Source organism: Oncorhynchus kisutch, linkage group LG16 (assembly GCF_002021735.2).
Source record: "Oncorhynchus kisutch isolate 150728-3 linkage group LG16, Okis_V2, whole genome shotgun sequence".
Classification (NCBI taxonomy): domain Eukaryota; kingdom Metazoa; phylum Chordata; class Actinopteri; order Salmoniformes; family Salmonidae; genus Oncorhynchus; species Oncorhynchus kisutch.
This window is the reverse complement of record NC_034189.2, coordinates 3,349,662-3,377,174: the sequence shown is the minus strand read 5'-3', so window position 1 is coordinate 3,377,174 and position 27,513 is coordinate 3,349,662. Positions and strand designations below refer to the sequence as shown.

Sequence of the window (27,513 nt, the reverse complement as noted above, 5' to 3'; positions counted from 1 at the left end):
GAGAGAGAGACGAGCTGAGAGGAGAGAGATAGAGAGAGAGAGAGAGAGAGGAGGAGAGAGAGGAGAGAGAGAGAGAGAGAGAGAGAGAGAGAGAGTGAGAGAGAGAGAGAGAGGAGACAGAGAGAGAGACAGAGAGACAGAGAGACAGAGAGAGAGAGAGGAGACAGAGAGAGGAGACAGAGGAGACAGAGAAGACAGAGAGAGAGAAGACAGAGAGAGAGAGACAGAGAGAGGAGACAGAGAGAGAGAAAAAAAGAGCTATGTTAGCCAGTAACCAGTGGTAGCCCTCTGTTCTCATAGGGCCCTGCCAGTAACCAGTGGTAGCCCTCTGTTCTCATAGGGCCCTGCCAGTAACCAGTGGTAGCCCTCTGTTCTCATAGGGCCCTGCCAGTAACCAGTGGTAGCCCTCTGTTCTCATAGGGCCCTGCCAGTAACCAGTGGTAGACCTCTGTGTCCTCATAGTCAGGGCCCTGCCAGTAACCAGTGGTGGACCTCTGTGTTCTCATAGTCAGGGCCCTGCCAGTAACCAGTGGTGGACCTCTGTGTCCTCATAGGGCCCTGCCAGCAACCAGTGGTGGACCTCTGTGTTCTAATAGTCAGGGCCCTGCCAGCAACCAGTGGTGGACATCTGTGTTCTCATAGGGCCCTGCAAGCAACCAGTAGTAGACCTCTGTGTCCTCATAGGGCCCTGCCAGCAACCAGTGGTGGACCTCTGTGTTCTAATAGTCAGGGCCCTGCCAGCAACCAGTGGTGGACATCTGTGTTCTCATAGGGCCCTGCAAGCAACCAGTGGTGGACCTCTGTGTTCTCATAGGGCCCTGCAAGCAACCAGTAGTAGACCAGTGTGTCCTCATAGGGCCGAGCCAGTAACCAGTGGTGGACCTCTGTGTTCTCATAGGGCCCTGCCAGTAACCAGTGGTAGACCTCTGTGTTCTCATAGGGCCCTGCCAGTAACCAGTGGTGGACCTCTGTGTTCTCATAGGGCCCTGCCAGCAACCAGTGGTGGTCCTCTGTGTTCTCATAGGGCCCTGCCAGTAACCAGTGGTGGACCTCTGTGTTCTCATAGGGCCCTGCCAGTAACAAGTGGTGGACCTCTGTGTTCTCATAGTCAGGGCCCTGCCAGCAACCAGTGGTAGACCTCTGTGTTCTCATAGTCAGGGCCCTGCCAGTAACCAGTGGTAGACATCTGTGTTCTCATAGGGCCCTGCCAGTAACCAGTGGTGGACCTCTGTGTTCTCATAGGGCCCTGCAAGCAACCAGTAGTAGACCTCTGTGTCCTCATAGGGCCCTGCCAGCAACCAGTGGTGGACCTCTGTGTTCTAATAGTCAGGGCCCTGCCAGCAACCAGTGGTGGATATCTGTGTTCTCATAGGGCCCTGCCAGTAACCAGTGGTAGACCTCTGTGTTCTCATAGGGCCCTGCAAGCAACCAGTAGTAGACCTCTGTGTCCTCATAGAGCCCTGCCAGCAACCAGTGGTGGACCTCTGTGTTCTCATAGGGCCCTGCCAGTAACCAGTGGTGGACCTCTGTGTTCTCATAGGGCCCTGCCAGTAACCAGTGGTAGACCTCTGTGTTCTCATAGGGCCCTGCAAGCAACCAGTAGTAGACCTCTGTGTCCTCATAGGGCCCTGCCAGCAACCAGTGGTGGACCTCTGTGTTCTAATAGTCAGGGCCCTGCCAGCAACCAGTGGTGGACATCTGTGTTCTCATAGGGCCCTGCAAGCAACCAGTAGTAGACCAGTGTGTCCTCATAGGGCCGAGCCAGTAACCAGTGGTGGACCTCTGTGTTCTCATAGGGCCCTGCCAGTAACCAGTGGTAGACCTCTGTGTTCTCATAGGGCCCTGCCAGCAACCAGTGGTGGTCCTCTGTGTTCTCATAGGGCCCTGCCAGTAACCAGTGGTGGACCTCTGTGTTCTCATAGGGCCCTGCCAGTAACAAGTGGTGGACCTCTGTGTTCTCATAGTCAGGGCCCTGCCAGCAACCAGTGGTAGACCTCTGTGTTCTCATAGTCAGGGCCCTGCCAGTAACCAGTGGTGGACCTTTGTGTCCTCATAGTCAGGGCCCTGCCAGTAACCAGTGGTAGACATCTGTGTTCTCATAGGGCCCTGCCAGTAACCAGTGGTGGACCTCTGTGTTCTCATAGGGCCCTGCCAGTAACCAGTGGTAGACCTCTGTGTTCTCATAGTCAGGGCCCTGCCAGTAACCAGTGGTGGACCTTTGTGTCCTCATAGTCAGGGCCCTGCCAGTAACCAGTGGTAGACATCTGTGTTCTCATAGGGCCCTGCCAGTAACCAGTGGTGGACCTCTGTGTTCTCATAGGGCCCTGCCAGTAACCAGTGGTAGACCTCTGTGTCCTCATAGTCAGGGCCCTGACAGTAACCAGTGGTGGACCTCTGTGTCCTCATAGTCAGGCTACCTAGGCTACCTGCATACTAGGCTACCTGCCGCCCCTACACTCTAAGCACTAGGCTACCCTACCGCCCCTACACTCTAACCACTAGGCTACCCTACCGCCCCTACACTCTAACCACTAGGCTACCCTACCGCCCCTACACTCTAACCACTAGGCTACCCTACCGCCCCTACACTCTAACCACTAGGCTACCCTGCCGCCTCTACACTCTAACCATTAGGCTACCCTGCCTCCTCTACACTCTAACCACGAGGCTACCCTGCCGCCTCTACACTCTAACCACTAGGCTACCATGCCTCCTCTACATTTTAACCACTAGGCTACCCTGCCTCCTCTACACTCTAACCACTAGGCCACCCTACCGCCCCTACACTCTAACCACTAGGTTACCCTACCACCTCTACACTCTAACCACTAGGCTACCCTGCCCCCTCTACACTCTAACCACTAGGCTACCCTGCCGCCTCTACACTCTAACCACTAGGCTACCCTGCCTCCTCTACACTCTAACCACTAGGCCACCCTACCGCCCCTACACTCTAACCATTAGGCTACCCTGCCGCCTCTACACTCTAACCACTAGGCTACCCTGCCTCCTCTACACTCTAACCACTAGGCTACCCTGCCACCTCTACACTCTAACCACTAGGCTACCTGCCTCCTCTACATTTTAACCACGAGGCTACCCTGCCGCCTCTACACTCTAACCACTAGGCTACCCTGCCGCCTCTACACTCTAACCACTAGGCTACCCTGCCTCCTCTACACTCTAACCACTAGGCCACCCTACCGCCCCTACACTCTAACCACTAGGTTACCCTACCACCTCTACACTCTAACCACTAGGCTACCCTGCCCCCTCTACACTCTAACCACTAGGCTACCCTGCCGCCTCTACACTCTAACCACTAGGCTACCCTGCCTCCTCTACACTCTAACCACTAGGCCACCCTACCGCCCCTACACTCTAACCATTAGGCTACCCTGCCTCCTCTACACTCTAACCACTAGGCTACCCTGCCACCTCTACACTCTAACCACTAGGCTACCCTGCCTCCCCTACACTCTAACCACTAGGCTACCCTGCCTCCTCTACACTCTAACCACTAGGCTACCCTACCGCCCCTACACTCTAACCACTAGGCTACCCTGCCCCCTCTACACTCTAACCACTAGGCTACCTGACAGTACTACTCACCTCTAAGTGACTCTTCTGTTCTGACATCAGTCGCTGGTTGGACTGAACCTCCTGGACCAGCCTCTCTGACTGTTTCTGCTGATCCAGGACCTGTTGATGACATAACAACACTGAACCTCCTGGACCAGCCTCTCTGACTGTTTCTGCTGATCCAGGAGAAATCCATAACATCCATGACACAACAGATCCAGGACCTGTTGATGGTCCAGGGTGGTCTGGTATGTAGTCAGGGTTAGGAGGGTTACCTCTGTAGTAGTCTGGTCCAGGGTGGTCTGGTATGTAGTCAGGGTTAGGAGGGTTACCTCTGTAGTAGTCTGGTCCAGGGTGGTCTGGTATGTAGTCAGGGTTAGGAGGGTTACCTCTGTAGTAGTCTGGTCCAGGGTGGTCTGGTATGTAGTCAGGGTTAGGAGGGTTACCTCTGTAGTAGTCTGGTCCAGGGTGGTCTGGTATGTAGTCAGGGTTACCTCTGTAGTAGTCTGGTCCAGGGTGGTCTGGTATGTAGTCAGGGTTAGGAGGGTTACCTCTGTAGTAGTCTGGTCCAGGGTGGTCTGGTATGTAGTCAGGGTTAGGAGGGTTACCTCTGTAGTAGTCTGGTCCAGGGTGGTCTGGTATGTAGTCAGGGTTAGGAGGGTTACCTCTGTAGTAGTCTGGTCCAGGGTGGTCTGGTATGTAGTCAGGGTTAGGAGGGTTACCTCTGTAGTAGTCTGGTCCAGGGTGGTCTGGTATGTAGTCAGGGTTAGGAGGGTTACCTCTGTAGTAGTCTGGTCCAGGGTGGTCTGGTATGTAGTCAGGGTTAGGAGGGTTACCTCTGTAGTAGTCTGGTCCAGGGTGGTCTGGTATGTAGTCAGGGTTAGGAGGGTTACCTCTGTAGTAGTCTGGTCCAGGGTGGTCTGGTATGTAGTCAGGGTTAGGAGGGTTACCTCTGTAGTAGTCTGGTCCAGGGTGGTCTGGTATGTAGTCAGGGTTAGGAGGGTTACCTCTGTAGTAGTCTGGTCCAGGGTGGTCTGGTATGTAGTCAGGGTTGTCCCCAGCATGTTCATGACAGTAGAGGGGCTGTGCTTTCTTCCCTCTCCAACAGGCTCTTCTTCACATAGGAGAGAAAGGACATAGTTTTATACCGCAAAGAGCTAAATATCAGAAACCGAATTAGAATCTCAGTGTGATTTCAATAGAAACATTTATTCAACAATGTGATGATATGAGGCAAGTGAGGGTTATGGTCAGTACAGTGAGGGTTATGGTCAGTACAGTGAGGGTTATGGTCAGTACAGTGAGGGTTATGGTCAGTACAGTGAGGGTTATGGTTATGATCAGTACAGTGAGGGTTATGGTCAGTACAGCGAGGGTGATGGTCTGTTCTGTGAGGGTTATGGTCAGTACAGTGAGGGTTATGGTCAGTACAGCGAGGGTTATGGTCAGTACAGTGAGGGTTATGGTAGTACAGTGAGGGTTATGGTCAGTACAGTGAGGGTTATGGTCAGTACAGTGAGGGTTATGGTCAGTACAGCGAGGGTGATGGTCAGTACAGTGAGGGTTATGGTCAGTACAGTGAGGGTTATGGTCAGTACAGTGAGGGTTATGGTCAGTACAGTGAGGGTTATGGTCAGTACAGTGAGGGTTATGGTCAGTACAGTGAGGGTTATGGTCAGTACAGTGAGGGTTATGGTCAGTACAGTGAGGGTGATGGTCTGTTCTGTGAGGGTTATGGTAAGTTTTGTGAGGGTTATGGTCAGTACAGTGAGGGTTATGGTCAGTACAGCGAGGGTGATGGTCAGTACAGTGAGGGTTATGGTCAGTACAGTGAGGGTTATGGTTATGGTCAGTACAGTGAGGGTTATGGTCAGTACAGCGAGGGTGATGGTCAGTACAGTGAGGGTTATGGTCAGTACAGTGAGGGTTATGGTTATGGTCAGTACAGTGAGGGTGATGGTCTGTTCTGTGAGGGTGATGGTCAGTACAGTGAGGGTTATGGTCAGTACAGTGAGGGTGATGGTCTGTTCTGTGAGGGTTATGGTCAGTTCTGCACCATGTTTTAGCTTTTCTACAACACACATACTGACCTGTGGTGAGTTGTCCTACAGCAGTGAGGGGCCCTACAGCGGTGTGTAGTTGCAGTAGCTGTTGTAACTCTCTAAGATAGCTCTCATATTCCTCCTCCAGTAACACCTGACGCTTACGAGCCTAAACACAGAGAGACAGAGAGAGAGAGAGACAGAGAGAGAGAGAGAGAGAGAGAGAGAGAGAGAGCAGAGAAAGAGAGAGAGAGCAGAGAAAGAGAGAGAGAGCAGAGAAAGAGAGAGAGAGAGCAGAGAAAATAAACACCTGCCACTTACAATCCTTCAGACACACTTGTGGTTCTTTGAGTTGTCGTTCCCCTCCCCGGGTGTGTGTGTGTGTGTGTGTGTGTGTGTATGTGTAGTGTGTGTGTGTAGTGTGTGTGTGTGAATCCTCCTACCATGTCCAGCTGTGTCAGGCTGTGCGTGTGTAGCGTGTGTAGTTCCTGTAGTTGGTCTCGGACTTGTGATGCAGTTTTTCTCTCCTTCTCTAACTCTGCACTCAACTCTGCCTTAGAACTCAGGTAGTCCTTCTCCAGCCTACACACCACAACACAATGTTAACCTCATCCACAGGTATCACTACCATACACAGTACCAATCAAAGGTTTGGACACGTCAACTCATTCAAGGGTTTCCCTTTATATTTACTATTTTCTACATTGTAGAATAATAATGAAGACATCAAAACTATGAAATAACACATATGGAATCATGTAGTAACCAAACAAGTGTTAAACAAATCAAAATATATTTTAGATTTTAGATTCTTCAAAGTAGCCACCCTTTGCCTTGATGACAGATTTGCTAACTCTTGGCATTCTCTCAACCAGCTTCACCTGGAATGTTTTCCAACAGTCTTGAATGAGTTCCCACATATGCTGAGGACTTGTTGGCTGCTTTTCCTTCACTCTGCTGTCCAACTCATTCCAAACCATCTCAATTGGGTTGAGGTCGGGTGATTGTGTGGGCCAGGTCATCTGATGCAGCACTCCATTACTCTCCTTTGTTTTTCAACAGGACAATGACCCAACACACCTCCTTACACAGCCTGGAGGTGTGTTATGGGTCATTGTCCTATTGAAAAACAAATGATAGTCCCACTAAGAGCAGATCAGATGGGATGGTGTATTACTACAGAAAGCTGTGGTAGCCATGTTGGTTGAATTCTACATAAATCACAGAGTGTCACCAGCAAAGCACCCCCACACCACCTCCTCCTCCATGCTTCACGGTGGGAGCCACACATGGAGATCATCAGTTCACCTACTCTGCGTCTCACAAAGACAAGACGGTTGGAACCAAATATTTTACATTTGGACTCATCAGACCAAAGGACAGATTTCCACCGGTCTAATGTCCATTGTTCTTGTTTCTTGGCCCAAGCAAGTCTCTTCTTCTTATTGGTGTCCTTTAGTAGTGGTTTCTTTGCAGCAATTCGACCATAAAGGCCTGATTCACCCAGTCTCCTCCGAACAGTTGATGTTGAGATGTGTCTGTTACTTGAATTCGGTGAAGCATTTATTTGGGCTGCAATTTATGAGGTTGGTAACTCTTTTATTTATTTTTTATTTTTTTATTTCACCTTTATTTAACCAGGTAGGCTAGTTGAGAACAAGTTCTCATTTGCAACTGCGACCTGGCCAAGATAAAGCATAGCAGTGTGAGCATACAACAAAGAGTTACACATGGAGTAAACAATTAACAAGTCAATAACACAGTAGAAAACGAAGGGGGGGTCTATATACAATGTGTGCAAAAGGCATGAGGAGGTAGGCAAATAATTACAATTTTGCAGATTAACACTGGAGTGATAAAAGATCAGATGGTCATGTACAGGTAGAGATATTGGTGTGCAGAAGAGCAGAAAAGTAAATAAATAGAAACAGTACGGGGATGAGGTAGGTGAAAAGGGTGGGCTATTTACCAATAGACTATGTACAGCTGCAGCGATCGGTTAGCTGCTCAGATAGCTGATGTTTGAAGTTGGTGAGGGAGATAAAAGTCTCCAACTTCAGCGATTTTTGCAATTCGTTCCAGTCACAGGCAGCAGAGTACTGGAACGAAAGGCGGCCAAATGAGGTGTTGGCTTTAGGGATGATCAGTGAGATACACCTGCTGGAGCGCGTGCTACGGATGGGTGTTGCCATCGTGACCAGTGAGCTGAGATAAGGCGGAGCTTTACCTAGCATAGACTTGTAGATGACCTGGAGCCAGTGGGTCTGGCGACGAATATGTAGCGAGGGCCAGCCGACTAGAGCATACAAGTCGCAGTGGTGGGTAGTATAAGGTGCTTTAGTGACAAAACGGATGGCACTGTGATAGACTGCATCCAGTTTGCTGAGTAGAGTGTTGGAAGCCATTTTGTAGATGACATCGCCGAAGTCGAGGATCGGTAGGATAGTCAGTTTTACTAGGGTAAGCTTGGCGGCTTGAGTGAAGGAGGCTTTGTTGCGGAATAGAAAGCCGACTCTTGATTTGATTTTCGATTGGAGATGTTTGATATGAGTCTGGAAGGAGAGTTTGCAGTCTAGCCAGACACCTAGGTACTTATAGACGTCCACATATTCTAGGTCGGAACCATCCAGGGTGGTGATGCTAGTCGGGCATGCAGGTGCAGGCAGCGACCGGTTGAAAAGCATGCATTTGGTTTTACTAGCGTTTAAGAGCAGTTGGAGGCCACGGAAGGAGTGTTGTATGGCATTGAAGCTTGTTTGGAGGTTAGATAGCACAGTGTCCAAAGACGGGCCGAAAGTATATAGAATGGTGTCGTCTGCGTAGAGGTGGATCAGGGAATCGCCCGCAGCAAGAGCAACATCATTGATATACACAGAGAAAAGAGTCGGCCCGAGAATTGAACCCTGTGGCACCCCCATAGAGACTGCCAGAGGACCGGACAGCATGCCCTCCGATTTGACACACTGAACTCTGTCTGCAAAGTAATTGGTGAACCAGGCAAGGCAGTCATCCGAAAAACCGAGGCTACTGAGTCTGCCGATAAGAATATGGTGATTGACAGAGTCGAAAGCCTTGGCGAGGTCGATGAAGACGGCTGCACAGTACTGTCTTTTATCAATGGCGGTTATGATGTCGTTTAGTACCTTGAGTGTGGCTGAGGTGCACCCATGACCGGCTCGGAAACCAGATTGCACAGCGGAGAAGGTACGGTGGGATTCGAGATGGTCAGTGACCTGTTTGTTGACTTGGCTTTCGAAGACCTTAGATAGGCAGGGCAGGATGGATATAGGTCTGTAACAGTTTGGGTCCAGGGTGTCTCCCCCTTTGAACAGGGGGATGACTGCGGCAGCTTTCCAATCCTTGGGGATCTCAGACGATATGAAAGAGAGGTTGAACAGGCTGGTAATAGGGGTTGCGACAATGGTGGCAGATAGTTTCAGAAATAGAGGGTCCAGATTGTCAAGCCCAGCTGATTTGTACGGGTCCAGGTTTTGCAGCTCTTTCAGAACATCTGCTATCTGGATTTGGGTAAAGGAGAACCTGGAGAGGCTTGGGCGAGGAGCTGCGGGGGGGGCGGAGCTGTTGGCCGAGGTTGAAGTAGCCAGGCGGAAGGCATGGCCAGCCGTTGAGAAATGCTTATTGAAGTTTTCGATAATCATGGATTTATCAGTGGTGACCGTGTTACCTAGCCTCAGTGCAGTGGGCAGCTGGGAGGAGGTGCTGTTGTTCTCCATGGACTTCACAGTGTCCCAGAACTTTTTGGAGTTGGAGCTACAGGATGCAAACTTCTGCCTGAAGAAGCTGGCCTTAGCTTTCCTGACTGACTGCGTGTATTGGTTCCGGACTTCCCTGAACAGTTGCATATCACGGGGACTATTCGATGCTATTGCAGTCCGCCACAGGATGTTTTTGTGCTGGTCGAGGGCAGTCAGGTCTGGGGTGAACCAAGGGCTGTATCTGTTCTTAGTTCTGCATTTTTTGAACGGAGCATGCTTATCTAAAATGGTGAGGAAGTTACTTTTAAAGAATGACCAGGCATCCTCAACTGACGGGATGAGGTCAATGTCCTTCCAGGATACCCGGGCCAGGTCGATTAGAAAGGCCTGCTCGCAGAAGTGTTTTAGGGAGCGTTTGACAGTGATGAGGGGTGGTCGTTTGACTGCGGCTCCGTAGCGGATACAGGCAATGAGGCAGTGATCGCTGAGATCCTGGTTGAAGACAGCGGAGGTGTATTTGGAGGGCCAGTTGGTCAGGATGACGTCTATGAGGGTGCCCTTGTTTACAGAGTTAGGGTTGTACCTGGTGGGTTCCTTGATGATTTGTGTGAGATTGAGGGCATCTAGCTTAGATTGTAGGACTGGCGGGGTGTTAAGCATATCCCAGTTTAGGTCACCTAACAGAACAAACTCTGAAGCTAGATGGGGGGCGATCAATTCACAAATGGTGTCCAGGGCACAGCTGGGAGCTGAGGGGGGTCGGTAGCAGGCGGCAACCGTGAGAGACTTATTTCTGGAGAGAGTAATTTTCAAAATTAGTAGTTCGAACTGTTTGGGTATGGACCTGGAAAGTATGACATTACTTTGCAGGCCATCTCTGCAGTAAACTGCAACTCCTCCCCCTTTGGCAGTTCTATCTTGACGGAAGATGTTATAGTTGGGTATGGAAATCTCTGAATTTTTGGTGGCCTTCCTGAGCCAGGATTCAGACACAGCAAGGACATCAGGGTTAGCAGAGTGTGCTAAAGCAGTGAGTAAGACAAACTTAGGGAGGAGGCTTCTGATGTTGACATGCATGAAACCAAGGCTTTTTCGAACACAGAAGTCAACAAATGAGGGTGCCTGGGGACATGCAGGGCCTGGGTTTACCTCCACATCACCCGCGGAACAGAGAAGGAGTAGTATGAGGGTGCGGCTAAAGGCTATCAAAACTGGTCGCCTAGAGCGTTGGGGACAGAGAATAAGAGGAGCAGGTTTCTGGGCATGGTAGAATATATTCAGGGCATAATGCGCAGACAGGGGTATGGTGGGGTGCGGGTACAGCGGAGGTAAGCCCAGGCACTGGGTGATGATGAGAGAGGTTGTAACTCTGGACATGCTGGTAGTAATGGGTGAGGTCACCGCATGTGTGGGAGGTGGGACAAAGGAGTTATCAGGGGTATGAAGAGTGGAACTAGGGGCTCCATTGTGAACTAAAACAATGATAACTAACCTGAACAACAGTATACAAGGCATATTGACATTTGAGAGAGACATACAGCGAGGCATACAGTAATCACAGGTGTTGAATTGGGAAAGCTAGCTAAAACAGTAGGTGAGACAACAGCTAATCAGCTAGCACAACAACAGCAGGTAAAATGGCGTAGACTAGGCAACGGGGCCAACAGATAAAACAAACAAGCAGAATGGAGTACCGTGATTTATGGACAGTCCAGCGTGCATCAGCTATGTAGCCAAGAGATCAGTGTCCAGGGGGCAGCGGTGGATGGGGAAGGGAAGCTGGACTGGCGAGTGTTATCCAGGTTAAAAAAACGAACAATGACTAAATAGCTTGTAGCTAGTTAGCTGGTTAGCTTCTGGAGGTTCTTGAGTGTGTTCTAAAAATAAATAAAAAATAATAGCGATTCCGTATCACATTGGGTGAGGCAGGTTTCCGGAAGGTATAAACAAATTAAAAGTCAAAAGAGATAGAAAGTAAATATGGGTCCGGTGGGCGTTTGGGACGCGGCGATTCAGGCGGTTAGCAGGCCTGTGCTAACAAGCTAACAGTTTGTAGGCCCGGGCTAGACAAGGTAGCAGTTAGCGGACCGGAGCTGGACAAGCTAGCAGTTAGCAGGCCGAATTAGCAAGCAGGGAGATAGCGAGGGCTAGAGAGTTAGCCTTTGGGGGACGTCGCGATGGGGTGAGTCTGTTTATTCCTCTTCATGCGGTGACATCGATAGACCGGTCGTGGGCCCGGGTATTGTAGCTCAGGAGTATGCTACGGTGGTAGCGCAGGCCGGGCTAGCTTCAAGCTAAGTGGGTGGAAACGCTAGCCAGGGGTAATCGTCCAGGGTTGCGGTTTAGCTAGATAGCTAGTTGTGAAGATCCAGCGTATTTGGAAGCTTAGGTTTAGCAAAATGTTTTTAAAGGGATAGCTATGTAAAAAACGAAAAATATGTAAAAAAACGAAAAATAAACAAAATATAAACAAAATATACAGGGACACGACACGACAGGACGACTTACTGCTACGCCATCTTGGCGAGAGAGGGTTGGATTCTCTGAACTCTAATGAACTTATCCTCAGCAGAGGTAACTCTGGGTCAAAGTTCTTGAAATGTTCAGGATTGACTGACCTTCATGTCTTGAAGTAATGATGGACTGTCGTTTCTCTTTGCTTATTTGAGCTGTTCTTGCCATAATATGGACTTGGTCTTTTACAAAATAGGGCTATCTTCTGTATACCACCCCCCTACCTTGTCACAACACAACTGCTTAACTCAAACGCATTAAGAAGAAAATAAATTACACAAATTCACTTTTGACAAGGCACTCCTGTTAATAGAAATGCATTCCGGGTGGCTACCTCATGAAGCTGGTTGAGAGAATGTCAAGAGTGTGCAAAGCTGTAATCAAGGCAAAGGGTGGCTATTTATGATTCCACATGTGTTATTTAAGGCTCCCGAATGGCGCATCGGTCTAAGTAGCTAGACTACAGACCCTGGTTTAATTCCAGGCTGTATCACAACCGGCCATGACTAGGAGTCCCATAGGGCAGCGCACAATTGGCCCAGCGTCGTCCTGGTTTGGCCGGTGTAGGCCGTCATTGTAAATAATAATTAGTTCTTAACTGAGTTGCCTCGTTAAATAAAGGTTACATTAAAATAATTCATAGTTTTAATTGTCTTCATTATTATTCTCTAATAAATAGTACCAATAAAGATAAACCCATGAATGAGTAGGTGTGTCCAAACCAGAAAAATAATCGGGTGCCATTTTGGATGGACACTTACTGTGCCAGTCTGCCAGTAGAGTCCCGTGCCCTGTCTCTCTCTATGCTGTAGGCTCGCTCCACCTACAGTAGAATACAACAACACAACTTTATTGTGCGTTACAGTGAACAACGATGGAGAGCACGTTGTGGGGTTAAGGTCCATCTCCTTAGCCTAGGTTTACCCACCTCTCTGAACTGTTGTTTGACCATGTCCAGACTGGACACGGCTTCAGCCTGGCTACACTTCTCCACCTGTAGAGCTGCCTCCAGGTCACGGATACGCAGCTGGGGGAAAGAGAGGGCGGAGAGAGGGGAGAGAGAGAGGGTTAGCAGAGAGAGAGAGAGAGAGAGAGAGAGAGAGTTAGCAGAGAGAGAGAGAGAGGGTTAGCAGAGAGACAGAGAGAGAGAGAGAGAGAGAGAGAGAGAGAGAGACAGAGAGAGAGAGAGAGAGAGTGAGAGAGGGTTAGCAGAGAGACAGAGAGAGAGAGGAGAGAGAGAGAGGGGAGAGAGAGAGACAGAGGGTTAGCAGAGAGAGAGAGAGAGAGAGAGGGGAGAGAGAGAGAGGGAGGGAAGGAGAAGAGAGAGAGAGGGGAGAGAGAGAGAGGGAGGGAAGGAGAAGAGAGAGAGAGGAGAGGGATAATACATAGTTTATTGTCCATTTGTTTAGAACGGAAATTGGTCTTCTGCCTTCTTCCCAACCCCAGTAAAACACATTGGGAGGCCCAGGGTCAGAGGCCCAGGGTTCAGCTACAGAGTCAGCTACAGGGTCAGCTACAGGGTCAGCTACGGGGTTCAGCTACAGGGTCAGCTACAGGGTCAGCTACGGGGTTCAGCTACAGGGTCAGCTACAGGTTCAGCTACAGGGTTCAGCTACAGGGTTCAGATACAGGGTCAGATACAGGGTCAGCTACAGGGTCAGCTACAGGGTCAGAGGCCCAGGGTCAGCTACAGGGTCAGAGGCCCAGGGTCAGAGGCCCAGGGTCAGAGGCCCAGGGTCAGAGGCCCAGGGTCAGCTACAGGGTCAGCTACAGGGTCAGAGGCCCAGGGTCAACTACAGGGTCAGATACAGGGCCAGCTACAGGGTCAGCTACAGGGTCAGAGGCCCAGGGTCAACTACAGGGTCAGCTACAGGGTCAGAGGCCCAGGGTCAGCTACAGGGTCAGCTACAGGGATAGCTACAGGGTCAGCTACAGGGTCAGAGGCCCAGGGTCAGCTACAGGGTCAGCTACAGGGTCAGATACAGGGTCAGATACAGGGTCAGCTACAGGGACAGCTACAGGGTCAGCTACAGGGTCAGCTACAGGGTCAGAGGCCCAGGGTCAACTACAGGGTCCGCTACAGGGTCAGCTACAGGGTCAGCTACAGGGTCAACTACAGGGTCAACTACAGGGTCAACTACAGGGTCAGCTACAGGGTCAGAGCCCCAGGGTCAACTACAGGGTCAGCTACAGGGTCAACTACAGGGTCAGAGGCCCAGGGTCAGCTACAGGGTCAGAGGCCCAGGGTCAGCTACAGGGTCAGAGGCCCAGGGTCAGCTACAGGGTCAGAGGCCCAGGGTCAACTACAGGGTCAGCTACAGGGTCAACTACAGGGTCAGCTACAGGGTCAGCTACAGGGTCAGAGGCCCAGGGTCAGCTACAGGGTCAGCTACAGGGACAGCTACAGGGTCAGAGGCCCAGGGTCAGCTACAGGGTCAGCTACAGGGTCAGCTACAGGGTCAGCTACAGGGACAGCTAATAGGTCAGAGGCCCAGGGTCAACTACAGGGTCAGCTACAGGGTCAGCTACAGGGTCAGAGGCCCAGGGTCAGCTACAGGGTCAGCTACAGGGACAGCTACAGGGTCAGCTACAGGGTCAGCTACAGGGTCAGCTACAGGGTCAGAGGCCCAGGGTCAGCTACAGGGTCAGGGACAGCTACAGGGTTCAGCTACAGGGTCAGCGGCCCAGGGTCAGCTACAGGGTCAGCTAAAGGGACAGCTAAAGGGACAGCTACAGGGTCAGAGGCCCAGGGTCAGCTACAGGGTCAGGGACAGCTACAGGGTCAGCTACAGGGTCAGAGGCTCAGGGTCAACTACAGGGTCAGAGGCCCAGGGTCAGCTACAATGTCAGCTACAGGGTCAGCTACAGGGTCAGCTACAGGGACAGCTACAGGGTCAGAGGCCCAGGGTCAGCTACAGGGTCAGCTACAGGGTCAGCTACAGGGTCAGCTACAGGGTCAGCTACAGGGTCAGAGGCCCAGGGTCAGCTACAGGGTCAGGGACAGCTACAGGGTTCAGCTACAGGGTCAGCTACAGGGTCAGAGGCCCAGGGTCAGCTACAAGGTCAGCTACAGGGTCAGCTAAAGGGACAGCTAAAGGGACAGCTACAGGGTCAGAGGCCCAGGGTCAGCTACAGGGTCAGCTAAAGGGACAGCTACAGGGTCAGCTACAGGGTCAGAGGCCCAGGGTCAGCTACAGGGTCAGCTAAAGGGACAGCTACAGGGTCAGCTACAGGGTCAGAGGCCCAGGGTCAACTACAAGGTCAGCTACAGGGTCAGAGGCCCAGGGTCAACTACAGGGTCAGCTACAGGGTCAGAGGCCCAGGGTCAGCTACAGGGTCAGGGACAGCTACAGGGTCAGGGGCCCAGCGTCAGCTACAGGGTCAGAGGCCCAGGGTCAGCTACAGGGACAGCTACAGGGAAAGCTACAGGGTCAGCTACAGGGAAGGCTACAGGGTCAGCTACAGGGAAAGCTACAGGGTCAGCTACAGGGTCAGCTACAGGGTCAGAGGCCCAGGGTCAGCTACAGGGTCAGGGACAGCTACAGGGTCAGAGGCCCAGGGTCAGCTACAGGGACAGCTACAGGGACAGCTACAGGGACAGCTACAGTGGCAGCTACAGGGACAGCTACAGGGTCAGCTACGGGGACAGCTACGGGGACAGCTACGGGGACAGCTACGGGGACAGCTACGGGGACAGCTACGGGGTCAACTACACATGAAAGAGGTCTGTGTTTTACCTGTATGATCTCAGAGTTGAATTTAGACTCCAGGTGAGCAGCTCTCTCAGACTCTATGTTGGTTTCTAGAGTCTTGACTCTCTGTAGGGCGGTCTGAGGAACACACAAACACACTCTATTTGAAATCTCTATGTTGGTTTCTAGAGTGTTGACTCTCTGTAGGATGGTTCTATGTTGGTTTCTAGTGTTGACTCTCTGTAGGGTGGTTCTATGTTGGTTTCTAGAGTGTTGACTCTCTATGATGGTTCTATGTTGGTTTCTAGAGTGTTGACTCTGTAGGGTGGTTCTACGTTGGTTTCTAGTGTTGACTCTCTGTAGTGTGGTTCTATGTTGGTTTCTAGAGTGTTGACTCTCTATGTTGGTTTCTAGAGTGTTGACTCTCTATGATGGTTCTATGTTGGTTTCTAGAGTGTTGACTCTCTAGGATGGTTCTGTTGGTTTCTCCCTGCCTCCCTCACCTCTAGTTCTTTCTTCATTCTCTCCTCTCTCTCTGTGATGTAGCCCAGTTCGCTGGTCTGACGTCGTAGTGCCTCCCCGTCTCTCTCCCTCTCTCTCTGCACCTCCCCCATCCTCCTGTTCAGCTCCTGCAGAGTCTGCTCCTGATCCTGGGGGTGAGGGAGGGAGAGGTGAGGGGAGGAAGGGTGGGAGAAAGGGGGGGAGAGGGGGTGAGGGAGGGAGAGGTGAGGAAGGGTGGGAGAAGTGGGAGAAAGGGGGGAGAGGGGGTGAGGGAGGGAGGGAGAGGTGAGGAAGGGTGGGAGAAGTGGGAGAAAGGGGGGGAGAGGGGGTGAGGGAGGGAGAGGTGAGGAAGGGTGGGAGAAGTGGGAGAAAGGGGGGGAGAGGGGGTGAGGGAGGGAGAGGTGAGGAAGGGTGGGAGAAGTTGGAGAAAGGGGGGGGAGAGGGGGTGAGGGAGGGAGAGGTGAGGAAGGGTGGGAGAGGGGGGTGAGGGAGGGAGAGGTGAGGAAGGGTGGGAGAAGTTGGAGAAGGGGGGGGTGAGGGAGGGAGAGGTGAGGGGAGGGGAGGAAGAAGTGGGCAGAGGGTGTGAGGGAGGGGGTTAACAAAGGGTTAATATTCAACAACAACAACAACAACAAATTCTCATTGTGACTGTTTTGATCGAAGCCCACCAAATGAATGTATTTTACTGTGTCCTGTTTGCCTTCTAAATGCCCACTAGAGGGCAGTCCAGCTGCATCTTAACACTGAACTACCAGGAGTCTAAATGCCCGCTAGAGGGCAGTCCAGCTGCATCTTAACACTGAACTACCAGGAGTCTAAATGCCCACTAGAGGGCAGTCCAGCTGCATCTTAACACTGAACTACCAGGAGTCTAAATGCCCACTAGAGGGCAGTCCAGCTGCATCTTAAAACACTGAACTACCAGGAGTCTAAATGCCCACTAGAGGGCAGTCCAGCTGCATCTTAACACTGAACTACCAGGAGTCTAAATGCCCACTAGAGGGCAGTCCAGCTGCATCTTAACACTGAACTACCAGGAGTCTAAATGCCCACTAGAGGGCAGTCCAGCTGCATCTTAACACTGAACTACCAGGAGTCTAAATGCCCACTAGAGGGCAGTCCAGCTGCATCTTAACACTGAACTACCAGGAGTCTAAATGCCCGCTAGAGGGCAGTCCAGCTGCATCTTAACACTGAACTACCAGGAGTCTAAATGCCCACTAGAGGGCAGTCCAGCTGCATCTTAAACCTGAACTACCAGGAGTCTAAATGCCCACTAGAGGGCAGTCCAGCTGAATCTTAACACTGAACTACCAGGAGTCGACTGAACTACCAGGAGTCGACTGAACTACCAGGAGTCGACTGAACTACCAGGAGTCGACTGAACTACCAGGAGTCGACTGAACTACCAGGAGTCGACTGAACTACCAGGAGTCGACACTGACCTGAATGTCTGTTTTAACCATTACGGTGATGCCATACCAGCAAACCTTTCGCTTAAACCATCTTCAAACCAACACTTTTCATGAAAACATATGTAAACATATTTAAACATATTTACAACAGAAGTCCAATGGCACGTCGTTTCTATGTGTGTTACCTACAGCAGGGTGTGTTACCTACAGCAGGGTGTGTTACCTACAGCAGGGTGTGTTACCTACAGCAGGGTGTGTTACCTACAGCAGGGAGTGTGTTACCTACAGCAGGGTGTGTTACCTACAGCAGGGTGTGTTACCTACAGCAGGGTGTGTGTTCTCTACAGCAGGGTGTGTTACCTACAGCAGGGAGTGTTACCTACAGCAGGGTGTGTGTTACCTACAGCAGGGTGTGTTACCTACAGCAGGGTGTGTTACCTACAGCAGGGTGTGTGTTACCTACAGCAGGGTGTGTTACCTACAGCAGGGAGTGTGTTACCTACAGCAGGGTGTGTTACCTACAGCAGGGAGTGTGTTACCTACAGCAGGGTGTGTTACCTACAGCAGGGTGTGTCACCTACAGCAGGGTGTGTTACCTACAGCAGGGTGTGTTACCTACAGCAGGGTGTGTTACCTACAGCAGGGTGTGTTACCTACAGCAGGGTGTGTTACCTACAGCAGGGAGTGTGTTACCTACAGCAGGGTGTGTTACCTACAGCAGGGAGTGTGTTACCTACAGCAGGGTGTGTTACCTACAGCAGGGTGTGTGGTCCCTACAGCAGGGAGTGTGTTACCTACAGCAGGGTGTGTTACCTACAGCAGGGTGCGTTACCTACAGCAGGGAGTGCGTTACCTACAGCAGGGAGTGCGTTACCTACAGCAGGGAGTGAGTTACCTACAGCAGGGAGTGCGTTACCTACAGCAGGGAGTGCGTTACCTACAGCAGGGAGTGTTCCACCTACAGCAGGGAGTGTTCCCTACAGCAGGGTGTGTTACCTACAGCAGGGAGTGTGTTACCTACAGCAGGGTGTGTTACCTACAGCAGGGTGTGTTACCTACAGCAGGGAGTGTTACCTACAGCAGGGTGTGTTACCTACAGCAGGGAGTGTGTTACCTACAGCAGGGTGTGTTACCTACAGCAGGGTGTGTTACCTACAGCAGGGAGTGTTACCTACAGCAGGGAGTGTGTTACCTACAGCAGGGTGTTACCTATAGCAGGGTGTGTTACCTACAGCAGGGTGTGTTACCTACAGCAGGGAGTGTGTTACCTACAGCAGGGTGTGTTACCTACAGCAGGGTGTGTTACCTACAGCAGGGTGTGTTACCTACAGCAGGGAGTGTTACCTACAGCAGGGAGTGTGTTCCCTACAGCAGGGAGTGTGTTACCTACAGCAGGGTGTGTTACCTACAGCAGGGTGTGTGGTCCCTACAGCAGGGTGTGTTACCTACAGCAGGGTGTGTTACCTACAGCAGGGTGTGTTACCTACAGCAGGGTGTGTTACCTACAGCAGGGTGTGTTACCTACAGCAGGGTGTGTTTCCTACAGCAGGGTGTGTTACCTACAGCAGGGTGTATTACCTACAGCAGGGAGTGTGTTACCTACAGCAGGGTGTGTTACCTACAGCAGGGTGTGTGTTCCCTACAGCAGGGTGTGTTACCTACAGCAGGGTGTGTGGTCCCTACAGCAGGGAGTGTGTTACCTACAGCAGGGTGTGTTACCTACAGCAGGGTGTGTTACCTACAGCAGGGTGTGTTACCTACAGCAGGGTGTGTTACCTACAGCAGGGTGTGTTACCTACAGCAGGGTGTGTGTTCTCTACAGCAGGGAGTGTGTTACCTACAGCAGGGTGTGTTACCTACAGCAGGGTGTGTTACCTACAGCAGGGTGTGTTACCTACAGCAGGGCGTGTTATCTACAGCAGGGTGTGTTACCTACAGCAGGGTGTGTTACCTACAGCAGGGAGTGTGTTACCTACAGCAGGGTGTGTTACCTACAGCAGGGAGTGTGTTACCTACAGCAGGGTGTGTTACCTACAGCAGGGTGTGTGGTCCCTACAGCAGGGAGTGTGTTACCTACAGCAGGGAGTGTGTTACCTACAGCAGGGTGTGTTCCCTACAGCAGGGTGTGTTCCCTACAGCAGGGTGTGTTACCTACAGCAGGGAGTGTGTTACCTACAGCAGGGTGTGTTACCTACAGCAGGGAGTGTGTTACCTACAGCAGGGTGTGTTACCTACAGCAGGGTGTGTTACCTACAGCAGGGTGTGTTACCTACAGCAGGGTGTGTTACCTACAGCAGGGTGTGTTACCTACAGCAGGGAATGTGTTACCTACAGCAGGGTGTGTTACCTACAGCAGGGAGTGTGTTACCTACAGCAGGGTGTGTTACCTACAGCAGGGTGTGTGGTCCCTACAGCAGGGAGTGTGTTACCTACAGCAGGGTGTGTTACCTACAGCAGGGTGTGTTACCTACAGCAGGGTGTGTTACCTACAGCAGGGAGTGCGTTACCTACAGCAGGGAGTGCGTTACCTACAGCAGGGAGTGCGTTACCTACAGCAGGGAGTGCGTTACCTACAGCAGGGAGTGTTCCACCTACAGCAGGGAGTGTTCCCTACAGCAGGGTGTGTTACCTACAGCAGGGAGTGTGTTACCTACAGCAGGGAGTGTGTTACCTACAGCAGGGTGTGTGGTCCCTACAGCAGGGAGTGTGTTACCTACAGCAGGGTGTGTTACCTACAGCAGGGTGTGTTACCTACAGCAGGGTGTGTGTTACCTACAGCAGGGTGTGTTCCCTACAGCAGGGTGTCTTACCTACAGCGGGGTGTGTGTTACCTACAGCAGAGAGTGTGTTACCTACAGCAGGGTGTGTTACCTACAGCAGGGTGTGTGTTACCTACAGCAGGGTGTGTGTTACCTACAGCAGGGTGTGTTCCCTACAGCAGGGTGTGTTACCTACAGCAGGGTGTGTTACCTACAGTAGGGTGTGTTACCTACAGCAGGGTGTGTGTTCCCTACAGCAGGGTGTGTTACCTACAGCAGGGTGTGTTACCTAAAGCAGGGTGTGTTACCTAAAGCAGGGGGTGTTACCTAAAGCAGGGGGTGTTACCTACAGCAGGGTGTGTTACCTACAGCTGGGAGTTTGTTACCTACAGCAGGGTGTGTTACCTACAGCAGGGAGTGTGTTACCTACAGCAGGGAGTGTGTTACCTACAGCAGGGAGTGTGTTCCCTACAGCAGGGTGTGTTCCCTACAGCAGGGTGTGTTACCTACAGCAGGGTGTGTGTTACCTACAGCAGGGTGTGTGTTACCTACAGCAGGGAGTGTGTTCCCTACAGCAGGGAGTGTGTTCCCTACAGCAGGGAATGTGTTACCTACAGCAGGGAGTGTGTTACCTACAGCAGGGGGTGTTACCTACAGCAGGGGGTGTTCCCTACAGCAGGGTGTGTTCCCTACAGCAGGGTGTGTGTTCCCTACAGCAGGGTGTGTTCCCTACAGCAGGGTGTGTTCCCTACAGCAGGGTGTGTTCCCTACAGCAGGGTGTGTTCCCTACAGCAGGGTGTGTGTTCCCTACAGCAGGGTGTGTGTTCCCTACAGCAGGGTGTGTGTTCCCTACAGCAGGGTGTGTGTTCCCTACAGCAGGGTGTGTGTTCCCTACAGCAGGGTGTGTTCCCTACTGCAGGGTGTGTGTTCCCTACATCAGGGTGTGTTACCTACAGCAGGGTGTGTGTTCCCTACATCAGGGTGTGTTCCCTACAGCAGGGTGTGTTCCCTACAGCAGGGTGTGTTCCCTACAGCAGGGTGTGTTCCCTACAGCAGGGAGTGTGTTCCCTACAGCAGGGTGTGTGTTCCCTACAGCAGGGTGTGTTCCCTACACTAGGGAGTGTGTTCCCTACAGCAGGGTGTGTTCCCTACAGCAGGGTGTGTTCCCTACAGCAGGGAGTGTGTTACCTACAGCAGGGTGTGTTCCCTACAGCAGGGTGTGTTCCCTAGAGCAGGGAGTGTGTTCCCTACAGCAGGGTGTGTTCCCTACAGCAGGGTGTGTTACCTACAGCAGGGTGTGTTACCTACAGCAGGGTGTGTGTTCCCTACAGCAGGGAGTGTGTTCCCTACAGCAGGGTGTGTTGCCTACAGCAGGGTGTGTTCCCTACAGCAGGGTGTGTTCCCTACAGCAGGGTGTGTTCCCTACGCAGGGTGTGTGTTACCTACAGCAGGGTGTGTGTTACCTACAGCAGGGTGTGTGTGTTACCTACAGCAGGGTGTGTTCCCTACAGCAGGGTGTGTTACCTACAGCAGGGTGTGTGTTCCCTACAGCAGGGTGTGTTAAATACAGCAGGGTGTGTGTTCCCTACAGCAGGGAGTGTGTTCCCTACAGCAGGGTGTGTTCCCTACAGCAGGGTGTGTTCCCTACAGCAGGGTGTGTTACCTACAGCAGGGTGTGTGTTCCCTACAGCAGGGTGTGTTCCCTACAGCAGGGTGTGTTCCCTACGCAGGGTGTGTGTTACCTACAGCAGGGTGTGTGTTACCTACAGCAGGGTGTGTGTGTTACCTACAGCAGGGTGTGTTCCCTACAGCAGGGTGTGTTACCTACAGCAGGGTGTGTGTTCCCTACAGCAGGGTGTGTTAAATACAGCAGGGTGTGTGTTCCCTACAGCAGGGAGTGTGTTCCCTACAGCAGGGTGTGTTCCCTACAGCAGGGTGTGTTCCCTACAGCAGGGTGTGTTACCTACAGCAGGGTGTGTGTTCCCTACAGCAGGGTGTGTTAAATACAGCAGGGTGTGTGTTCCCTACAGCAGGGAGTGTGTTCCCTACAGCAGGGTGTGTTCCCTACAGCAGGGTGTGTTCCAAACAGCAGGGTGTGTGTTCCCTACAGCAGGGTGTGTTACCTACAGCAGGGTGTGTGTTCCCTACAGCAGGGTGTGTTCCCTACAGCAGGGTGTGTTCCCTACAGCAGGGTGTGTTCCCTACAGCAGGGTGTGTGTTCCCTACAGCAGGGTGTGTTCCCTACAGCAGGGTGTGTTCCCTACAGCAGGGAGTGTGTTCCCTACAGCAGGGAGTGTGTTCCCTACAGCAGGGTGTGTTCCCTACAGCAGGGTGTGTTCCCTACAGCAGGGTGTGTTCCCTACAGCAGGGTGTGTTCCCTACAGCAGGGAGTGTGTTCCCTACAGCAGGGTGTGTGTTCCCTACAGCAGGGTGTGTTCCCTACACTAGGGAGTGTGTTCCCTACAGCAGGGTGTGTTCCCTACAGCAGGGTGTGTTCCCTACAGCAGGGAGTGTGTTACCTACAGCAGGGTGTGTTCCCTACAGCAGGGTGTGTTCCCTAGAGCAGGGAGTGTGTTCCCTACAGCAGGGTGTGTTCCCTACAGCAGGGTGTGTTACCTACAGCAGGGTGTGTTACCTACAGCAGGGTGTGTGTTCCCTACAGCAGGGAGTGTGTTCCCTACAGCAGGGTGTGTTGCCTACAGCAGGGTGTGTTCCCTACAGCAGGGTGTGTTCCCTACAGCAGGGTGTGTTCCCTACAGCAGGGTGTGTGTTACCTACAGCAGGGTGTGTGTTACCTACAGCAGGGTGTGTGTGTTACCTACAGCAGGGTGTGTGTGTTACCTACAGCAAGGTGTGTGTGTGCGTGTGTGTTACCTGCAGCAGGGTATGTAGGTGTTTGTTCTCAGCGGTGAGCTGATCATTCTCTGTGTTAGCGCTCAGCACCAGTCCGTCCCGCTCCTCCACTTCCTGTTGCAATGCATGCTGGTCCTCTTCCCGGGCCATCCGCGTTATCTCCAGAGCCTTCTGAAGGACACACACTCTCTGCTGCAGCTCTGACACGTGGATAGATACACACACACACAGACACAGACACACACACACACACACACACACACACACACAGACACACACACGCACACACACACACACACACACACACACACACACAGCATTGATACAGACATTCACACCATCATCATCGTCATCAATCAATACACACTAAAATACTCAACATCAATCTGTAGTGCTGAGTGACTAAGACATGTATTTTATTTTTCTGGTAATTAAACAACTCATTGACTGACGTCGGTTCAATGACTTGAATTTCCTTTAGCTCTGTGTTTTTATGTGTGCCCAACGTGCCGTTTCTCTAGAGAGAAATCATGTCCAGAATTATGTGAGACGCTGGGCTGAAGGGAGTTGTAGTTTTCATTAAGCAAATATTCAACCTAGTCCAGCGCCAAAACGTGATAATTAACTACATTGACCATAATCCATTGAGGCAGTTTTTTGGGGGGGGCTCCGACAGATCAGAGAGGAAGAGGCGAAGCGAGAGGTTTCACTCTCCCCAAAATCTGTCCAATGCGTTTCTATGGGCTTATTTGGGGCTCCTATTGTTAGGGGGGAGACATGAGCATCTTGTCATTATATACAGATCTCGGGATGGATCCACTTTTACCCCTGTTAGGTTAGATACACACAGACCAGATATACCATCTAACAACAAGAGAGAGGGATCCACTGTTATGTTAGATACACACAGACCAGATATACCATATAACAACAAGAGAGAGGGATCCACTGTTAGGTTAGATACATACAGACCAGATATACCATCTAACAACAAGATCCATCCAGACAGGCGATTACTACTTACCCATGAGTTGTTCATTCTGACTGCAGAGAGCAGCCATGTTTTCCTGGAGGTTACTTCTCTCTACTCCAGCCTCCTTCCTGACTACAGCCATATCATACTCAAGAGTCTGTCTCTGTGCCTCTCCTCTCTCCACTGCTGCTCTCAGCCTGGCCACCTGGCCCTCTAGAGAGGATACCTGGAGGGGAAGGGAGGAGGAAACGTTGGGTGATAGGACTGTCAGACGGTCCCAGTCGGCTCCCTACCCGTTTCAATGTGTATCAAACTAGAGGTTCATACGGGGGCCGTCATAATAAATCCCATCAGCACACACTCAGGGGCTGGAAATTAACACCTATTTCACCAGACACGTTTTTGTTAGCCGCGAGCTGAATAATTCTATCGGACTATTCTGGAAAATGGCTGGGCACCGCCAAGAGCAAAGAAACAGAGGACCGCCATGTCGATTTGCGAAGCTGAGCTCACCGAGCAGCCTGCTAACCCGACCACCGAAGTTGAGGAACCAAGCAGCAAGGTGACTACCTCATGAAACTGGTTGAGAGAATGTCAAGAGTGTGAAAAACTGCCATCAAGGCAAAGGGTGGCTACTTTGAAGAATCTAAAAATCTATTTTGATTTGTTTAACAGTTTTTTGGTTACTTCATGATTCCATATGTGTTATTTCATAGTTTTGATGTCTTCACTATTATTCTAGAATGTTGATAAACAGCAAAAATAAAGACAGACCCTGGAATGAGTAGGTGTGTCCAAACGTTTGACTGGTACTGTACAAAGCAGTGTGATTGTGTTATATTGTGTAGTTATTATACAGTAGTATTGATATTGTATTGTGTAGTTATTATACAGTAGTATTGATATTGTGTTGTATTGTGTAGTTATTATACAGTAGTATTGATATTGTATTGTGTAGTTATTATACAGTAGTATTGATATTGTGTTATAAATGTAAGGGTAGGTCTACAGTACCTGCTCGTTGTGTTTGGAGGTTAGTTCCAGCTTGTCTCTCTCCAGCTGGTTGACCCTCCATCGTAGCTCCTCGGGCCCCCGCGGTTCCTGTCCAACAACCCCCAGCCTGTCCCCCTCCTCTTCCCTGGAGCGCTGTTGCTGACGCTCAGCCTGCAGAGCACAGATGATCTCCTTCAGTCTGAAACACAGAGAAACTACAGTTAGAATTGCATGTATCTGTGTGTAAACATCTAGGTTATTGGCATGCATCTGTAACTATGAACATTAAATATGTGTTGACTTTACACAACTGTCTATCTGTGTATTCAATCACCTCAAAAAATAACTATTATATTTACATTTAAAACATATTTTGTACTCTGGTAGACCAAAGGTTCCTCCGTACCTGTTGATCTCATCCTCGCAGCACTTGGCTGCAGTAGCCGCTGATCGGGGGTGTGAGGCCCGCAGGGAGGGCTTGGACTGCCCACTGTCCTTCCGTCTGGGTCGGTCATGATGCCGGAGCCGCTCCGAAGTCACTGCCGCCGGTCTTTCCGTTGGCATAATGTCAGGTCAGAGAGGATACTCTGTCCAGACTTACTGATTCTAGTCTGTTGTCCCCTGAGAGTGTATATTACACAGCCAATAATGCAAATATTTGATTAGCTAAAAGCCTATTTTGTAACCTTGGAAACACAATGATGTTTTGTTTACCTTTACAAGTGAAGGCGATGAGCTAAACTAGCCAGCTATTAACTTACTAGTTAATGTTAACTAAATAGATCACACTAGTATGAGAATATCTAGTTCGCAGGTAAACGAAAAAAATGAAAATAAATAACGAAGTATTGAAGCAAAGAGGATTGGGCATTGGTTGGCTAACTATATCGGATAGCTCCCTCTCTGGCTTGACAGTAAACCCGCTGATAGTTTGTCTGCTGGTCAGAGACCCTTGAGATAACCGAGTTGAACGTTACGTTGCTTAGTTAACGTTGCCTTGCCAGCAAGACCGCTCTGCCCGAAACAAGACGGTCGATAGTCGAGATCGGTTCAAATAAGTACATTTTAGACAACAAAAATGTAAGAACTTCTGAAATGACAATAATGTTTTAGACTTTATACAACCCGGTGGCGATGAAGTAACAAACAAGTAGAGTACGTTTAAAGAGGAACTTACAAATGTTTGTCTCGATATCCGTTGTGAATTTGACGCCATCTTTACCGTTTGTTTTCGTACGTCACTTCCCTCTTCCCTTCTAGCCCTCCGATTGGCTGAACAGGCCCTCTGACGCGTTTAATGAAAGGGGTTTGTAAACAATAAAAATGTTGACGATGTTTTATTTTTGTTTATTTATTATTTGTTTATTTGTTTCATAAGAAGAACATATATTTGTAGTTGATGTCTTATATTTATTTGTTATTGTGTTGTAATTTGAAATTGATTTAAAAAAAATAATTATGAAGTGGGAAGAGACATGGATGAGTGAAGCAATGTTTTATTTATGCATTTATTTCACCTTTATTTAACCAGGTAGGCTAGTTGAGAACACCTTTATTTAACCAGGTAGGCTAGTTGAGAACACCTTTATTTAACCAGGTAGGCTAGTTGAGAACACCTTTATTTAACCAGGTCGGCTAGTTGAGAACACCTTTATTTAACCAGGTAGGCTAGTTGAGAACACCTTTATTTAACCGGGTAGGCTAGTTGAGAACACCTTTATTTAACCAGGTAGGCTAGTTGAGAACACCTTTATTTAACCAGGTAGGCTAGTTGAGAACACCTTTATTTAACCAGGTAGGCTAGTTGAGAACACCTTTATTTAACCAGGTAGACCAGTTGAGAACACCTTTATTTAACCAGGTAGGCTAGTTGAGAACACCTTTATTTAACCAGGTAGGCTAGTTGAGAACACCTTTATTTAACCAGGTAGGCTAGTTGAGAACACCTTCATTTAACCAGGTAGGCTAGTTGAGAACACCTTTATTTAACCAGGTAGGACCAGTTGAGAACACCTTTATTTAACCAGGTAGGCTAGTTGAGAACACCTTTATTTAACCAGGTAGGCCAGTTGAGAACACCTTTATTTAACCAGGTAGGCTAGTTGAGAACACCTTTATTTAACCAGGTAGGCTAGTTGAGAACACCTTTATTTAACCAGGTAGGCTAGTTGAGAACACCTTTATTTAACCAGGTAGGCTAGTTGAGAACACCTTTATTTAACCAGGTAGGCTAGTTGAGAACACCTTTATTTAACCAGGTAGGCTAGTTGAGAACACCTTTATTTAACCAGGTAGGCTAGTTGAGAACACCTTTATTTAACCAGGTAGGCTAGTTGAGAACACCTTTATTTAACCAGGGAGGCTAGTTGAGAACACCTTTATTTAACCAGGTAGGCTAGTTGAGAACACCTTTATTTAACCAGGTAGGCTAGTTGAGAACACCTTTATTTAACCAGGTAGGCTAGTTGAGAAC

The 27,513-nt window shown here is 50.4% G+C and overlaps 1 protein-coding gene across 1 annotated transcript in view; it reads right to left on the bottom strand.

Annotated features, from left to right (window-relative positions):
• The window catches only part of ccdc171 (coiled-coil domain containing 171), a 75,242-nt gene extending 48,904 nt beyond the window's left edge, over positions 1-26,338 (bottom strand). The window contains 16 exon segments of the mRNA XM_031793053.1: positions 739-1,162; positions 1,346-1,659; positions 1,781-1,972; positions 3,613-3,702; positions 4,590-4,696; positions 5,673-5,793; positions 6,068-6,206; positions 12,616-12,677; positions 12,783-12,881; positions 15,592-15,684; positions 16,050-16,196; positions 23,096-23,274; positions 24,099-24,273; positions 25,062-25,239; positions 25,447-25,661; positions 26,218-26,338. Coding sequence (XP_031648913.1) covers positions 739-1,162; positions 1,346-1,659; positions 1,781-1,972; positions 3,613-3,702; positions 4,590-4,696; positions 5,673-5,793; positions 6,068-6,206; positions 12,616-12,677; positions 12,783-12,881; positions 15,592-15,684; positions 16,050-16,196; positions 23,096-23,274; positions 24,099-24,273; positions 25,062-25,239; positions 25,447-25,604 — 2,478 coding nt within the window. The 5' untranslated portion in view covers positions 25,605-25,661; positions 26,218-26,338.
• Between the last annotated feature and the right edge of the window lie 1,175 nt (positions 26,339-27,513).